This window comes from Vigna unguiculata, chromosome 3 (genome assembly GCF_004118075.2).
Source record: "Vigna unguiculata cultivar IT97K-499-35 chromosome 3, ASM411807v1, whole genome shotgun sequence".
Taxonomy (NCBI): domain Eukaryota; kingdom Viridiplantae; phylum Streptophyta; class Magnoliopsida; order Fabales; family Fabaceae; genus Vigna; species Vigna unguiculata.
In genome coordinates this window covers 60,621,471-60,640,545 of record NC_040281.1, presented here as the reverse complement: position 1 = coordinate 60,640,545, position 19,075 = coordinate 60,621,471, and the positions used below count along the sequence as shown (strand labels likewise).

At 27.3% G+C, this 19,075-nt stretch overlaps 2 protein-coding genes across 2 annotated transcripts; both read left to right on the top strand.

Moving 5' to 3' along the window:
• The first annotated feature begins 715 nt into the window (after positions 1–715).
• Positions 716–4,456, top strand: LOC114179761 (beta-galactosidase 15-like). The gene is given in 17 exon segments (XM_028066208.1): positions 716–883; positions 970–1,178; positions 1,268–1,334; positions 1,426–1,492; positions 1,495–1,517; positions 1,598–1,741; positions 1,814–1,902; positions 1,998–2,103; positions 2,190–2,277; positions 2,351–2,631; positions 2,712–2,905; positions 2,986–3,089; positions 3,180–3,289; positions 3,368–3,589; positions 3,661–3,875; positions 3,966–4,245; positions 4,338–4,456. Coding segments are annotated over 17 exon segments (2,469 nt in total). The 5' UTR covers positions 716–721; the 3' UTR covers positions 4,446–4,456.
• Positions 4,457–17,383: 12,927 nt separating this feature from the next.
• Positions 17,384–18,820, top strand: LOC114178972 (FCS-Like Zinc finger 13-like). Its single transcript, XM_028065140.1, is given in 3 exon segments — positions 17,384–18,049; positions 18,143–18,261; positions 18,264–18,820. Coding segments are annotated over 3 exon segments (789 nt in total). The 5' UTR covers positions 17,384–17,486; the 3' UTR covers positions 18,371–18,820.
• The last annotated feature ends 255 nt before the right edge of the window (positions 18,821–19,075 follow it).

Sequence of the window (19,075 nt, the reverse complement as noted above, 5' to 3'; positions counted from 1 at the left end):
AATAACGAAAATTATTTCAATGAAACAAAAGAGTTCTTCAAATTAAACAAAAATTAATAATAATAATAATAATAATAAGTAAAGAATTTTTTTATATTATCTTAAATTGAGAGTATAAACATTCTTATGTGAAAGGAAAATTTATAATAAATAAAAATATTAAAAAATAATATAAATATTCAAATGTGAGGCATAATATTTTTTTTATTAACATACATCATTTTAACATAATTACATAAAGGTTATGATAAGATAAAAAATATATTGGACATGAGAATGAGTTTCATGACAAATGAAATAATTAAAAGAAAAAAATAGAAAAAAAAAAATATATATATATATATATATAGGAGTTACTTAATTAATTGTGAATATTTTAATAATTTAAACGAGAATGAAGATATGGCGGGGACGGGTATTATGGCGGGTATATGTACATCCCCATACCCATCCCCATACCCAACTGAAAAAGTCGGGGATTCCCCATACCCATACCCATACCCATACCCAGTCAATGCGGGGATTCCCGTCAAAACGGGGACGGGTTCGGACAATACCCACGGGACGAGTTTATTTGCCATCTCTAAACATAAGAAACCGAAAATAGATATAGATATAGATAAAGATAAACAAAAGCAAACTAACCATTCCTTCTATAAATACATAATAGAAGTTGCGTTCAAATTACCTTCACACTGTTTTACGTCTACTCAAGTCACTAATGGCTACTTCAAAGTTATTTTCTCTGTCACTCTGTTTATTTGTTTTGTTGTTGGCCACTAATGCATTTGAAGTTTCTAACGATGGAAGAGCCATCAAGATTGATGGTAAGCGAAGAATACTTATATCTGGATCAATCCATTATCCTAGAAGCACACCTCAGGTAATCGCTGTTCTTATTTTGCTTTCTTGTTAATTTAACATGGTGTTTAGATTAATTTAATCTCAGTAATTTAATCGTATATGTAGATGTGGCCCGATTTAATCAAGAAAGCGAAAGAAGGAGGTTTAGATGCAATAGAAACATATGTTTTCTGGAATGCACATGAACCTTCTCGTCGTGTCTATGATTTTTCTGCCAACAATGATCTCATTACATTTCTCAAGACCATTCAAGATTCTGGCCTCTATGCCATTCTTCGCATTGGTCCATATGTTTGTGCCGAATGGAACTATGGGTACATTATTTCATCACCCATTTCTTTTCAATCTCTGTTATTATCATATTTACGTGAATTCAAAGTTTGTAAAATTTTTCATGTTTCAGAGGGATTCCTGTGTGGGTTTACAATCTACCCGGTGTTGAGATCAGGACCGTCAATAATGAGTTTATGGTAATGTTTAATTTTTCTTATTTTATTTAGTTTTTTTTTTATATAAAAACATATTTGTGTTGACTTCCTTTTATTTTATTTTGGAACTAAGAATGAGATGCAAAATTTCACTACTTTGATCGTGGATATGGTAAAAAAAGAGAAACTTTTTGCTTCTCAAGGGGTCCCATTATTCTCACTCAGGTACTTTTCTCTTTTCTTTTCGATCTTTTGAGAATGGTTCCATTAAAGTGTTTAGCATAACACACTGAATGATATTTTAGATCGAAAATGAATACGGTAACGTGATTTCACATTATGGAGAAGCGGGAAAAGCTTACATAAATTGGTGTGCAAATATGGCCGAGTCATTGAACGTTGGAGTTCCATGGATCATGTGTCAAGAATCCGATGCTCCTCAGCCTATGGTATTTGTTTATACATTTTACGTTTCATCAATCTGTGAAGTGAAGTTAATAGTTCTTAAATTTCATGTGTAGATCAATACTTGCAATGGATGGTACTGCGACAACTTTCAACCCAATAATCCCAACAGTCCTAAAATGTGGACCGAAAATTGGGTTGGTTGGTAAGTCTAATATTCTTCACTGTTTTCCAAATTCTTAACTAACATTTTCATTAATAGATCTTATATTTGTGCTTTTATTTTTTGATGAATTTAAGGTTCAAGAATTGGGGTGGCAGAGATCCACACAGAACTGCCGAAGATGTTGCCTACTCTGTGGCTAGATTTTTCCAAACTGGAGGCACATTCCAAAATTATTACATGGTAATTCATAGTTGAAAACATTAATCATGCATGGTGTCTCTGATCTTAGTTCATTTATACTAATTTATTGTTTTGTTTATGTTCAGTACCATGGAGGGACTAATTTCGGTAGAACAGCCGGTGGTCCATATATCACCACTACATACGATTACGATGCTCCTCTTGATGAATACGGTAATTGAATTTATTATATACTTTTCATGGATTAACACTTCCACCTCTAATCCATTTTTATTAATATTTGCAGGCAACATTGCTCAACCAAAATGGGGTCACCTCAAAGAGCTTCATAGTGTTTTGAAGTCCATGGAGGAAACTCTTACAAATGGAAAAGTATCTGAGACTGATTTTGGAAACTCTGTTAAGGCCACCGTTTATGCCACCAATGGATCATCAAGCTGCTTCTTGAGCAACACCAACACCACCACTGATGCCACCCTAACATTTAGAGGAAACAAGTACACAATTCCAGCATGGTCTGTTAGTCTTCTTCCTGATTGTCACCATGAAGAGTATAACACTGCCAAGGTTAGACAAAACATTTATGTTTTTTTCGCTATAATCAACTATTATGTTATTGATTCCTAAGTTTATATGTACTGAAATAGGTGAATGTTCAAACCTCTGTGATGGTCAAAGAAACCAAACAAGAAGAAAAAGAGCCAATAGCTTTGAAATGGACGTGGAGGTCAGAGAATATTGATAATGCTCTTCATGCTAAAAGCAACATCTCTGCACCTGGACTCATTGATCAAAAACTTATGACTAGTGATACCAGTGACTATCTCTGGTACATGACGAAGTAACCACCTCAACTTAACCTTTTATGTTCTTTTGTTTCACTTTATAGTTGTTCATCATACCATGGTTTTTCTGTGACAGACTTCATCTCAAGCACGATGATCCAGTTTGGAGCGAAAATATGAGTCTTAGGATCAACGGCAGCGGCCATGTGATTCACGCATTCGTTAATGGAGAACATATTGGTATTATTTGAGATTCATGTGTTCATTAACGTCGTATTATTTGTGTCAAAATTTCATTCATAACAAGAACTCACCACTCTACTTTAATAGGCTCTCATTGGGCCACATATGGAATTCACAACGATAAATTTGAGTCAAAGATTAGGTTGAAGCGAGGAACAAATACCATAAGCTTGCTTAGTGTCACCGTTGGACTTCAGGTTCGGTTTAAATTTACATAATAATGATAATGTTTTATTTGGTTCTATTTTGCTGATTAATGTTTTGAAAAAAAATAGAACTATGGATCACACTTTGATACATGGCATTCCGGTCTTGTTGGGCCAATTGAGCTGGTGAGTGAGAAAGGTGATGAAACCATCACTAAGGATTTATCATCACACAAATGGCTATACAAAGTTGGATTGAATGGTTGGAACCACAAATTCTTCAGTGAAGACTCACCTACCAACTGGGAATCTCAACAATTACCCACAAATAGAATGCTCACTTGGTACAAGGTAATTCATCTTAATTTTTTTAAATAACATTTTGAATTATAACTGAAAACTAATGTGTGTATAATATGAAGACTACCTTCAAAGCTCCTATGGGTTCAGACCCTGTTGTGGTAGATCTGAAGGGAATGGGCAAAGGGTATGCATGGGTGAATGGTGAAAATCTTGGACGCATATGGCCCAGTTATTTGGCCGAGGAAGAAGGTTGCAGTGATGAGCCATGTGATTACCGTGGAGAGTACACCGACACAAAATGTGTTACCAATTGTGGAAACCCGACACAGAGATGGTTGGTTATGTTTTACGACTAGGATGTTCCATCTTCCACTCCTTTATTATTTTACAAGATATTTATTTAGTCATGTTTTGAATCGTTCAGGTACCATGTTCCTCGCTCCTTTCTGCGTGATGATGGTGAAAATAGTTTGGTTTTGTTTGCGGAGTTGGGTGGTAACCCTTCATTGGTGAAGTTCGAAACTGTTGTTGTTGGAAGTGCATGTGGAAATGCATATGAGAACAAGATCTTGGAGTTGTCTTGCCAAGATCGTCCAATTTCTGCAATTAAATTTGCGAGTTTTGGTGATCCCAAAGGAGTGTGTGGATCATTCACCAAGGGTAGTTGTGAAAGCAAAAAGAATGCATTGTCCATCATGGAAAAGGTATAATTCTCTTCAAGTGTTTGCATTATTTTCGTTATTAGATTTATTTTTAGGTGATTTTAATAACTTACTTAAAACATTTGGGTGTGTAGGAATGCGTTGGTAAGAAAGCATGTTCCATTGATGTTTCGGAGAAAATATTTGGTCCAACAACTTGTGGAAGTATTACCAAGAGACTTGCAGTGGAGATAGTTTGTTAGGATTTAACTTAGATGTCTTTATACTTTTATCATTAATAATTTGTTTTTATCTTTTTGTGAGAAAGACGTTAATTATTATGTTAATATACAATTTTATTTTTGTTATATCCGCTTCATATATATCAGTTGATAATATTTGAGTATTCTTGATATAAAAATTAAATCCGATGGCTTTATCTTGAAAATTTAAATAAATCAAAAGAATTGAATGATAAAAAAAAAGCGTTTTAAGTGCCATAATTTGTTTTTGTTTATATATAAATATGGCATGGATAATGTATCATATAAAAACAAACGTATGATTTTAATTTTGTACGAACGACGGAATTCTTTATTATGAAACAATTGACAAGAGATAAATAAAAGTAAAATACTATGTAACAGCAAGTCATTTTGTGGGTATTATTTAATTTGTTTTGATTTTGACTTAAAAAACTTTAAATTAATTGATATGAATATTTTTTTAAATTCGGATACGAAAGAAAGAATAAGTATGTATATATTTGTTTCTTCATCTATGTACATTAGTAACTACTCCCATCTCTTTTTATTTGAAATTCATAGTATTATAATTTCTTTTTAAAATATTTTACACAAAAGATCTGAGAATATAAATATTATTTTATAATATCATGTTTTTTACGTGATTTTTATTTATTCATTAAAATTAATTAATTGATATTAAAATAATAATAAAAACAGATATAAGCATAAGTATTGGAGTATATTTATTATTCGATAGGACGAGAATAAGAAAAAGATCTTATACTCATCACGCATGAAATAAAAATAAAGATAAATTTTTAACTTAAAAGATAAATATGACATAATTAAATATGTATTTTCTCGTCTCTGTCCAAATTTCATATCGATCAAATTGTATTTATAAAAACTTTAACAACTAATTTTTTTTCTTTCTTTTGATCAGTGAAAATAAAAACTCTTTGTAAAACAAATAAATATTTTTATACTGATTCATCTTAATAGCTAAAATTACATATAATTATTGGAAAATGTTATAGTTTCACTAATTATTAAGGATTACAAGTTTTATTCCCCCAACACTAATATCAGTTTCTCTGCACAATTGTTTTTTCAAGTTTTGTTCCCACCCCTAGATAAGGATATAAAATACGGTGCTCACTCTGGTCTAGTTAAAGATACACTTTTAGAATTTTATAATTAAGTACAAAAGACTTTAAAAGATTTTGTAACCATTTAAAACTCTTTGTTTTCGTGACATATAGTACTTGTTAGAATTCTTGTCTTTGTTCTTCAATCTTTGTACTCTCTTATATATTACAAGTTCAAAAACTATTTATTAAGAGACGTTAAGACTTACTTAGATCAATGTTTCTTCTTAAGTCTCGTTTAAAATTAGAAGAATAATCATCTAGCACTAAATGTTTCTTACTAACTAGCTTTAAAACTAACATTTAACTTAATATTTGGTCCATAAAAAATTATTACGCAGATCCATATAACATGCAAATTTTATCTAGTTAGGATCCATTTTATCGTTAACTAATTTCGTTCATAAGTATGTATATGTAACTGGTCTTATTAATAGTTCAATTTAATTTAATATAACATTTTCTCATAATTACTACCTTTTTGTATTTATTTTACATTCCTTTTTTGCAATTAGTTCAACCTAAACCATTGTATTATTTATTAAATCTCATTTAATCATGATTGAATAACAATTGAGATATTAAACTCTATTGCAAGTAAAATAAGTGAAAATTGTATAAAAGTTTTAACACTTGCCCCGTCCCCATGAACCATGTGAAGCATTTTATAAGCAGATATGTTTAGCGAATAAAGTTTACTCTGTTGTTTAAAGATATCACAAAGTTTTATTGTATCTATTGCGTATATATAAATTATATTAATTATGTTAAGTATTATACTATTTCTCGTGACAGAACTGAAAAAAATAAAGACATTTATTTTAAAAATGATTAGTCAACAAGGGTGTTTAAAGAGATTTTATTAACATAACCATCTTTAGGAGTTTTATTTTAATATTTTATATATTTCTTTAAGTCTATCACCTTTTTAAGTTGAATTTAAATATTTTATAAATCTAAAATATAATCTATATATTCAAAAAATTTATTTATTTATTTTAATTTAATGCATATATATTAAACATTCATCATCTACAATACACAATAAAATACTAATTAAAACAAAGTGGATAAGTTTTTCACTTGAAATGTGTTGCGATTTGTGATCCTTAAAAATGAATAAAATAGTAAAGTAGGATCATATCAAAGAAAGGGAAATATGTAAGTATGTCTCTATTGTTATGGATCTGATTAGATTTGTTTTGGTTTTAAAATTCAGCATTTGCAGATACTTTAATGCGAAAAAGAAATGCAAAAATGATAAATTATAGTGTGAATGGTATGAATGAATGGAGCACTTGGTTGAAAATGGGCATGAACTAAAATGTTATTACATAGAATCTTATAAAAGCAAATATAGTTCCTATCAAGTGGGATTCCCAGATAATTAATTAGGTTATGATACCAATTGCTTTACTCTTTCAAACAAGTTACTATCACAAAATGGATGCTCACGTATACTCTTCCAAACAACTTCAAATAATACCAAACATTTGTGGAGCTTCAAAATTTGCTGCTTTTGATAATTCTTTTTAATTTTTCTATACCTTTCAAGCCATTTGAATATGTACAATTTATTTTCCATTGCATTCAAGAATTATGCTAAATGGTTTAGGTTGAATTAATTGCAAAAAAAAAAAAGAATGTAAAATAAATACAAAAAGGTAGTAATTATGAGAAAATGTTATATTAAATTAAATTGAACTATTAATAATATTCAATAATATATATATATAAGACCAGTTACATATACATACTTATGAACGAAATTAGATAAAATGGATATTACTCTTAGCGATGACATCATCATTAAGAAAATAATGTTCTTTATTATCAGCATAATAATAATAATAATAATAATATTATTATTATTATTATTATTATCTATGTAGTGTATCCATAAATATATTTTATTATAATTATAATATATAGTATGTAACATACAATCATGACCAATAGTATAATGTATCCCATTTCAAACCCAAGAGTAACACTAAACAAATTAAAAACAAAAGTAACTGTTTCAAAAATAATTGTCGTTTTTATTTTAAAAACACATGCATTGTATGTGTGTTTGTTAACAAAATTAATAAAAGTATTATTACTATAATTATAAAAGTGAATATAAATAATTTATTTATAAATTGTTTTACAGCATCGTTAATCACTCCTCGTCTAAGGTATTGTTTGTTTTGGAGTCTTTTCTACCACAATTTTGTTTTTAAAAAATATTTTGAAGAATAAAAAGAAAAAAAATATTTAAATCATCTTAGATCTCAATTCCAAAACAATGTATGACGATTAATTTGGTAGAAACATAAATAATTTTCATTTATTTTATAAATACTTTTTATTACAAGTATTTTTTTAATTAAGAAAATAGTTTAATTTAAAAAATATTAAATCAAAAAATTATTAAATTTAAATAAAGATCAGTTCGAGAACTTGAAAAGATTAATTCAAGAATCTTGAGAGACATTTAGTGTTTGATAAAAATACAAATAAAAGAAGCTTAAGTTTAAGAGAAATAATTTATTGTAAAAATGAAAACAAGTTCATTTACATATGTAAAATAATAAGTAAAATGTGTTTGTATATAAAAAGAAAATACAAACAACAGAAAATAATAATATAATAATAAATTATAATAGAAAATTATAATATAAAATCATAATACTGAGCTGAAAGATATCAAAGATAACAACTCTAACTCTTCATATATAATGATTTAGAGTCCTTTCAAAGGTTTTATACTTCTATCATCTTTAATTTAAATTAAACAGGGTCATAGAAACAAGAAATCTATTCCAACATCATAACTAATATTCTAGTTATTAATTATACACCAATTAGAGGATACATTCGCCAGACAAGTTAGCACCTATTGAAGGAGAAGGAAAACTTTAAATTTTATAGAAAACTCTAGGCAATACAAGACATAATTCACACTTAATTACTCTAATGGCTTGAATCTATAATTAATTATTCAATATATAATTACTAACAATTCACGCTTACCATCTAAATAAACTTTAAATCATTATAATATTTTTTTTAATGACAACATAATAACTTACTTCTACATCAAAAGATTTACCTGTTACGTAAACAATTTTTATTTTTGGTGAATAACAATATAGATGTGAGCTTTTCATTTCATGAAATGAAATAAAGGGGATGTGAGAAAGTGATTTGACCTTAATATCACTGAACGCGTTGCCACTATTTTTCCAAGGATGCATCACAATCATTCGTAACATTTAAAACCGTGTTTTGAGTTTTGTTTATTATTATATTAAATATTTAAAGGAAATTTTTAATAGGTTATTATTGTGGACTATCTGCAATAGAAAAAAGAGATCTGATTAGTGATTATCTTATAAACAATGGTTAGTGGTTGTATTCACTCGACGTTTGGAAAATATTTGTTTAAAATTGAGATATTTAATTATCAACGTCATGTCACTAACTTCTCAGCTTGCTCCTCAAATTCGGGGTACCTGGCAAAGTGCTATGAATAAAGTAATTATTTTATTTTTAGTACTCCATTATATATTATTTTGTTAAAAAATTCACTACTTTTTTAGTTGGGATTATAAATTCATACTATTTTTTTTTCAATTTAGATACCTACAACAATATTTAAGATATTATTTTCGTTTTTTCTTCAAAAGATAGTTTATAATATTTATATTGAAATTAAAACTATAAAACGACAATAAATATAATTTTTCATTGTTATAAAGTTAAATGTTTAAAATTTGAAAATACTAAATGTATTGATAATTATAAATATTTGTTCTTCCAATATTAGATAGATGAAAAGGAACCCACTATGAACAGAGTAGTTTGTATATAACAGCAGTAATTACAATAGTCAGGACACATTAGTAGAAGAAAGTGTAATAATTATATACAATTTTATCTTTAGATGACTTTTTCACTCAAATTTAATCCTTTGGGATTTTTATACTATAATGAAGACCATAAACTTTTTAATGGCTACGATCACATTTTCCTATTCCTTTTTGTTTATTCTTCAACGTCTCACCCGTTGATTTTCGTTCCATGGAATACATTGTTAAATTGCAAACCCCTTTTATTTGAAAGTTCATTAAAAAAAAAAATAGGATGAATATTAAATGAATCATTTTAATATATATATATATATAGATAGATACACAAATAGCATAAACAAAAGGAATTTAGATAATGATATTTTAGGATTCATAGGAAGGTCATTTTAACAAGCTCTCAACTTATGTTTGATAAATTTTTTCAATTGAGTAAGTTAATTTTTTATTCATTTTTCTTGGTCAGTTGTCCTTATTCGTGCAAGTGAGCAATTATAGCTCGCATGTGGTTTTTAAGTTTTGTGAGTTTCTGCTTATCAGTAATTCTAATGATGTGTCCTGATCATATATGTATTGTTCATAGGTTGAGTTATACGTTCTAATAGCTGGAAGAGAGATTTGGTTTTCCTTGAGTTGTTTGTGTTGAGTGAGGGACGCTAATTGCAATGTTTTTAAGTTATATAAATATTGAATTGGTAAATTGTATGATGGTAATGTGAATTGTTTGTGTGTTTGATTTGTATAATGATACATGATTATGTGAATTTGAGGTTGTTTACATGTAAATATTGGTTAATTGGTTTTGCATTTAAGATCAATTGACACTAATGTTTGTGGTTCATTTGAGCTTGGTATGTGTTTGTCATCTATCAAGGCTATTGACCTACTTACACTTAATTGGAAAGACATGATTATGCATAATTAGAGCAAAATTATGCAAATTCGATGGTCGATGGTGAGTTCGTTAAGTGAATCCAAAGTTAGAGACTCACTAACTTGGGAGTTGTTGAGCGAAAATCCATTCAAACGTGAGGGGCTTACTGACTTGGGAGTCGCTTGTCGAGTACCTACTCACTCAGCGAATCTAAAGTCCAGGAACTTACTGGCTCTATAGTTGCTGAACAAAATTTGGAAGAATTTTTCTCTTTGAGTTATTCACTCGCTAGACGAGCCATATAGTCGTTGGACGAGTGGACATTTATGTACTCTATGCTTATGATTATCCTAATGAAATTTTTGTTTAATAGTTATATTATTAAATGGAATGTTACAAGAACAAAAAATTTAATTACACAATTGTTTTAAAAACTAATATAACTACCATGTAGGGATACCTCTATATTTGATTGTTATTTTATTAATCGAATGTTTATTTTAAAATAATAAAAAATTTAGAGTCTTAATAACATAAATTTAAAATACATAAGTATAATATGTGTATACAAAAAGATTAAATTACATTGATGCAATTTTGACCTAATATATAAATAATAACAAAAAAAATTATTTGTTATCATACTAATAGTTCAATCTGGATCATTTTTGTATCTAATATTTTAAGATATTTTATTAATACTTATTAATGAAGTATCTAACTTATAAATCAGTAATAACTTTATGATGACAATGATTTATAATTTTTATGTTGACAACATTTAGCACATGATTTTAATTTAGATTCACATAATATCAATCATATATTTATCATGTTTTTAAGAATTAATATACATTTGTTCATATATTTTATATATTATAGTTTATTATTTTCAAAATAAAAATATCACGTGTCGAATACATATATATCTTATATATGTATCATAGGTTATTTGTATTTAGTATTTTTTGAAAAAAATATAAATTTCGTCAAAATATTAAACTAATTTATATTATTATAAAATTTTGTATGTTTTTTATGCATGTGAAAAACGCTTTAACAAAATATTTGGTATGAAACAGTGTATAATTTTGTAAAAAATATACCTTAAATATTTAAAACTCGTATGTTATATATTTATATAAATGTTGATCTATCCTACTTATTATATAGAAAATGATAGTTTGAAAAAAAAAAACTTTTGATAAACTTTAATAAACTTCCTAATGGTAAAAGAAATACTATTTTATTATTTATTTTGATTAAAAATAAAACATTAATCAATTTAATTCTATTAACGGTAACTTTCTCAAATTTGTCAAAAGAAAACTTTTTCAAAAAAATTATTTTCCTTATTATATTTGTAAAACCAAAAGCATGACTTTGAATTGATTTTATATAAAAAAAAAAAATGGTCTGACCTTTAAATTAATCAGGTAGAGTTAATGATGTGAAACAACGTATTATTTTACTTATACGCAGGTATTATATAAGTATTACATAAATAATGATTTTTTTTTTTATAATCATCTTATACTTCTTCCAACTACAAAGTTTGAATACGAGAGTTTATTTAATGGGAATAAATTGAATGTTACTAAGACCGATAACTTATCGTTAACAATAAATAAAATTATAAAATTAATATTTATCACATTTTCATCACGTGTATTCTTGGGGGTTATAAAGAAAAAGAAGGAAAATTTATTTTATTATTTTTCTTATTGTACTTACATTTTCATATGATAAATTTTTAACAAAAAAAATTTAAATTTTTGCATGATTTCCATCTTACTAAACTGTAAATATATTTTTAGTTTCTTTTGAAATTTAAACGTATATTTTAAATTAATTTATAATAATTATGAGTATAAATTTCCTTAACTGATAATTTTAACACAATACATTGTTATACATATAAAAATACTTTTAATGATAAATTTTACTTATTAAAATAATTATACACATAAATTATTTATTATTATTACTTTTAAGATTTAGAAAATATATTTAAATTTTGTAGAGCAGTAAAAGAAGCACGCGCATCTACTGACACGTGTCATGGGCCCCAGCTATTATTAGTTTTGTAATGTCTGTGACAAATTCCGTTCCGTTCTGAGTGCTCCCTGTTCTTTTTTGTTTGTTTGTGAAGAAAAAAAAAGCTCCTTTATTCATCTGTCTCTCTGTAAGTGGGTCACCCTCTTTATTGCTTCCACCACATTCATATTCCTTAACACTTCAATTACCAAACTACCCTTTTTTCTGTACTTTTTATTTTCAAAGACTGAGTCATAAAACCTTTAATTGCATGTTTTTTACATTTTATATTACAACTTATACTCATTCTTCATCTATGTTTTAACCAATTTAGTAAATTACCTATCAATAACAGGATAAATTCTAATAATACTCATACAGTGGGGTTTATTTTTCATCTTCATTCTTTACGATAAAAACATCTTTTAGATATTTCTTATCAATTTAAACTTTTGAATAATATTTAATTACAAGTAATTGTTGTATTTAAATTTAATAAATATTCAATTCATCAGGGTGTCATTTTATAATCACCAGCTTATTATACTTTAAAAGGGAAAAAAAAGATAAAATTGATTAGGAACAAAAATACTAAGCCAGAATGAAAAAATATATATTAAAGAAAACCAATGACAAGAATATTTTTTATGAAGGGATTAAAGGAATACTTCTTCAAATTTTAAAGTTCCTTTTTCTCATGTGTATTACGTAGGTTTACATTACAATTCCCATTCAAGATTATGTAGATGAATAATTAAGTCGCATAATGAAGTATAACCAGAAAATAATATGGTAACAGAATCACTCTTCATATTAAAAGATAAGTAATCAAAAATTCACTAAAATTAAGAAAAGACACGCCGTTAAAACACAAAATAGACAGCAAAATCCTAAAATAAAAATAGAACATTCTAACATGACAAAATATATATATATAAATATATATATATATATATATAATTAATTAATTTAACTTAATTGTGTTAAATTATATTTATATATTAAAAAGACATTTTATTTTGAAGTTTTACTTATTTACATTGATTAATATTTTCAATTTAAATATCAATTTATAACATCATTTAATAAATTATTAAATTAATAAAATAATATTCATTTATTTTTAAAGATTAAGATAAAAAAAATTTAAAATTTGAGATATAAAAAAATTTAAATCTGACCTTAAAATTTAAAGACTATAAATATATATATAACGGCTGTCGTAAGTTTATTATAATAAAACATTATTTATTGAATTTATTTATTTCTCGTTATCGACTGACTTATTAATGTATAATTTTATATTGGAGATCAATATTTTTCAAAGATGTTACATCTTACAAACCAATATTGTATAATTAAATTAAATTTAAAATTAATTTCTTATTACATACCTCTAATCCACGTGTTAATTTGGATTTCAGTCTCTTTCCAAAAATTGCACACTTTCTTTAAGTTTTCCGAAAACACGAAAATCCCGTTGGTGACAACATTAGAGTCTAAGTTATTCTTCTTCGAATACCTCTTCCTCAGGTGCATTTCACAGGCAATATTTCATAACGTAACACGATGAAACAATTTCAACACGTGATGGAACTGAGGAAATATAAGAATTATATAACCATCTCATTATTTCTTTACATTTTCTTCTATATTTATGTTGGTTCAAAATTCAAATATTTTGTGATTAGTTAATAAATTGCATAATATGTAGAAATTTTTAGAAAAATAATTATTTCATCTAAACTGCTTTTATTTGGAACTTCTTCTTTTTTTTTGTTTTGTTAAGTTCTTTTGTTTTGCTTTGGTTTAATATTTTAGTATTTATGTTATTAAATGATGCCTAAAAATTGAAAATAAAAATCAGGAGAAGTAGGTTACTTGTTGGTCCTTTCTGTGTATGCTTCCAAGGTTAATTTTTCTCCACCATAGCTGTTATATGTAGTATTTATGTAATTAAATAAAATATAATAAAATATGGGTTTATGATCTCTATGCAAAATCTTATGAATATAGTGATTAAAAGTTAAAAAAAAAATAATAATGTTTTGATTGAATAATCATGGTCTAATAATACATGGAAGATATGAGCTACACGATTCTTTCAATGGTTTAAGCTTAATGATAGAAGACTTTTTGGCATGTTTGTTTTTAGTGTAGCGTGTGATGATACAATCAATATTTATCGATTTTGTTTTCTATTGTTAATTTTTAGTCGTAAAAACATTATTTAATTAACATATAGACACGCAATTTTCCATAGATAAATGTAGCAATTACACTTCACAATTAATGAAATTTTGCACTTGTTAGAAAAAAAAAAGAGTGATGTGGATCAATGAAGATCGGCGTGTCTAAACAATTATTATAGCAAATAATAAGAATATAAAATAAAAATTATTAATGAAAAAACAATTAAAAAGAGAAGAATCTCGATTACACACATGATACTGTCTTTATGAAGAAAATAATTCCATTACATAAAACAAAAAGAATGTGTTTCTCTCCAAAAATAATATATAAGAGGACTAAAAATACTTCTAAATAAACAAATTGTCTTTGTTATTTTTTCTTCAAGCAAATAGGTTACACTTAGAAGAGAGTAAACAGTAATAAATATATATAAATATGAGTAAAACAAAATAAATACAATAACATCACCATAGAATTAAAATTATTATATATATATATATATATATATATATATATATATATATATATACTAATATTTTCAACAATCTCCTACATGTTATTTATTTAATATATATTATATTTTAAAATAAAATATTGTACTTAAACATATGAAACCAAGTTTGAGTCTTATAACCAGTGTTTAAATGTTTAAGATTTAAAACCAGTGCATATAAAATTTTGTTGAAAAAATATCGAGATTTAATTGTATTTAATTGTATCCTTTTAATTAATAACCCATATAATATTAATATTCATTTTAGGTTCTAATAATAATTATATATTTGTGGATGTATATTGTTTTATGAATATTAGTTATAAATTCACAAATGTCTGAAGATAAGGATTTTACCATCATATTTATTAAGTAAATTCTCAAATAGTAGTATGGGAATGAGACTCACATTTACAATAATTGTTATTGAATTTATTAAAATATATATTTTAAAAAATAAAAATAATACACTATTTTTACAATTTATAATATATCTCATCGTGAAAATGAGGACAATTATTCAAATTAGTCAGTGTATTTTAGTTAATAACAATTTTATTATTTATTATTATTCAATAAATTCCATTATTTGAGATCACTATTTCACGCAAAGATGAGTATTTATTGCTACAACTAATTTATATATAAACTTTAGCATATCCATACTTTTTTTTTTGACATTATATAATCAAGAGAAATAATATTATAAGTAATTAGTTTTCAATAAATTTGCACTAACTCTTAGATTTTTTTTCATTAGCAACTTTAGATATATTTTTATAAACAAATTTAAAGGAATTTATTTTTGTAATCTTTATAAATGAATTTACTGGGAAAAAATTATTCAGTTTTAAGTTTATTTACATTTATTTGTTTGCAAAATGAAATAGTTAGTAGTAGGAGAGAACTTATTTTCCCTTGAAGAAAATAGCATCCACTGAAAACAAAAACAGTTGGATTCAAATTAGCAATAAATGTTTTCTTTTTTCTATTTTGGAACAGTGAGGGTCTATTTAAGTATGTTTCATTCTTGTGCTTGAATTGTTTTGAACAGGGTAAAGTGATGGTAATACTGATAAGAAAACGACATATTATTTTGGGGATATAAATGTAATTTCAGTGCAATAAGTACACTTGTGATGGAAGTGGGTCCACCACGTCACTTTCGACACGTCAAATCAGTGGGCCCGTTGATGTGGTTGCAGTGATAGCTGTCCCAAAACATCTTACATCTCACTTCAATCCAACGGTCAAAATATCATCAAATCCTTATCGACCAGAGAGGTAACGACACTCAAACTTTTCTTTGGTCGGAGCAAAATTTCGTAAGAAAATATTAATGAAAAGAATAATGTCAAATTTCATTTCATTGCTAGAGTGAAATAATATGTTTATGCTTTATTTATTCATTTAGCTATTTTTATTTAATGTTATTTTATATTTACTATTAACAAGACTATGATTTTATATCTATCGATATAAGCTTTTACTTTTAGGAGTAAAATGGAAAAATTGATATTAACGTTGATTTAATAAAATATATTATATTAAACAATTATATATATTTAATAAAAAATAAATAAAGAAAATGTATTAAATCATTGTAGAAAGTAGAAAAACAAAAGTGTTAGTAAACCTAAAGATTATTTAATTCTGTTATATATTTTCGTTTATTAAAACAAAATTAGTATATTTATTATTTAAATAATGAAAAATTTTCTTAATTGAGAAGGAATTGTTCTGGTATAGTTTTGAGCAATTTGTTTCTTAGTCTTACTTTAATAATATAAACATGACAGCAATTTTTATTTTTTTTTTGCATAATTTATGTAGGAAGTCATTTTAATTTACTTATAGCAAAATAACTACATCTTTCTATTCTCTCTATTGATATGATTCCATTATGTAACTACCTTTATATGACATCTAACATTATATATAATAAATTCTGTCAATATCTTTGTTTCTTCACTATTTTTTTCAACTGAATATGTACTAATAATAATACTAATATTAAACATAATTGAGATGTAACCATTGACGTGATTATTGAATTAAGTAGTGTATTATGAGGAGTTGTTATTGATATAGGGAACCTGAAGATCCTGAGGCAGAAACAAAAGAGGGTCTTAAACAAATGTATAGGGTATCTCAATAATTGAAAATGACAAAATTTTCAAAGAGTGGGGCCCACTGAGAAGTGAATGGACACGTTATTAAGGTGAAATAATGAGAATTTAAGGAAATGAATGAATAATAATATTGAATAAAATAAAAAATGAATTGTTGGGTATTTCTCTAGCAATGATCACCCGCATAATTCCAAACAAAAGCAGGGGCTTAGGCCCAACCACTCCATGAATTAAAAATCAAAACTTTCTCTTCTTCCTCTTATAAACACACCAACCCACCACACCACTCTCACTTTCTCTCTATTCCAACCCTCCCACTCTCATCATGTTGGGGAAGAGGCCCCGACCCATGATCGGAAAGTTGTCGGAGTTGTTGGTCTCAAGGGGCCGTGAAGTCACGCTTCCGGACGCCGCCACCGCCACCGCAACCGCCGGAAGTCCAAGAACTCCGTCAGGCACGGTGATGCAGTCTCCAAGAGGCTTCAAGAACTACCACCTCGGTGGTGTTGGTCTTGGGATTGTGGTGGCTCTCGATAAACCATCCACCGAGGTTTTGCCCAAACACGCGGTTTGCACCTCCAATTTGAAAATCCAAGAGGAGTTCGATGTGGAGGAATACACCTACGTCACACGCCATGTACCTAACCAAACATTCACCAAGGTATACTACGATGGGGGTGAAGGTGAAATTCAGAGACATGACTACTCTAACAAAACCAACAACAACAACATCATCAACATCAACAACCACAACAACCTTGGTGTGTTCAGAAGAACCGCACCGCAACCTTTATTTGAATCTGAATCATCGTATCCCACATCGAATTTTCTGAGTTCGTGCAACCTGTGCGGAAAGAAACTCCACGGCAAGGACATATACATGTACAGGTATATACGAGCTTCATCCCGACAAAACTTTGGTTAATCAAAGGTTGGTGTTTTAGATTGTAGTAATAATTGGGTGTGGTTTTTGTGATGCAGAGGAGAGAAAGCGTTTTGTAGTCCAGAGTGTCGTTCGAGTCAGATAATGATGGATGAACGTAAAGAGAGGTGTGGATCGGAAGCATCGAGGTCCGTTGAAATGTCAAGTTCGCCTTATACGAGGGAACAGATATTTTCAACTGGGATTCTTGCACTTTAAGGTTTGGTGGTGGTGGTGACAAACCAGAAATTGATGATGCCACCGCTCTATCATCACTCTATGAATAAGAAATACTACGTACATAAAAATAATATATATACGAGTATACTGTTATTGACCATGATCTGGAATTAATAATATGATTATGAGAGTTAACTAGGACAGCTTGATCTGAAACAAAAACAAAAGTTTTGATCGGCTAAAGGGTAGAAATTGTGATGTATTTTTGTCCTATCAAGAACAAGGCGAAGGCGAGAGTTATGGAATTTTCAGATCTCAGTTCCACAGATTAAGTTTCTTTCTGTTTCTGAGTTCTGCCTCTAAGATGAAATAACTCATCCTCTTTCTCAGATTTCCCCTTCTTTCTCTTTTTTTTTTTTTTTTTTTTTTTTTTCTGTTGAAACATTGAATAAAGCTTCAATTTTGTAACATGGTGGAATTATATGGGTACTTGTATCGGACAATCCAGAATTTGGACCACCAAATTAGAAATTAAAATATTGAAATTTTAATTTGTAGTCTTTCTTGCTTATGAACTCATTCTCCTAAAATTTAGCATTTTTTTTTTTATTGTGAGATATATTCTCCTGAAGTAAATTTGATGACAATTTCTTTTAAGGATTATTTGTGTAAAATACAGTCTTGATCTCTCAATTTTAATTTAACCTGTGAATACATGTACATATATAGAGAGAGAAAGAGAGAAAATAAGGATTTGTATATTTATAATTACATTAAAAGCCTGTTTTAATATTGTATTAAAAAATAATGTT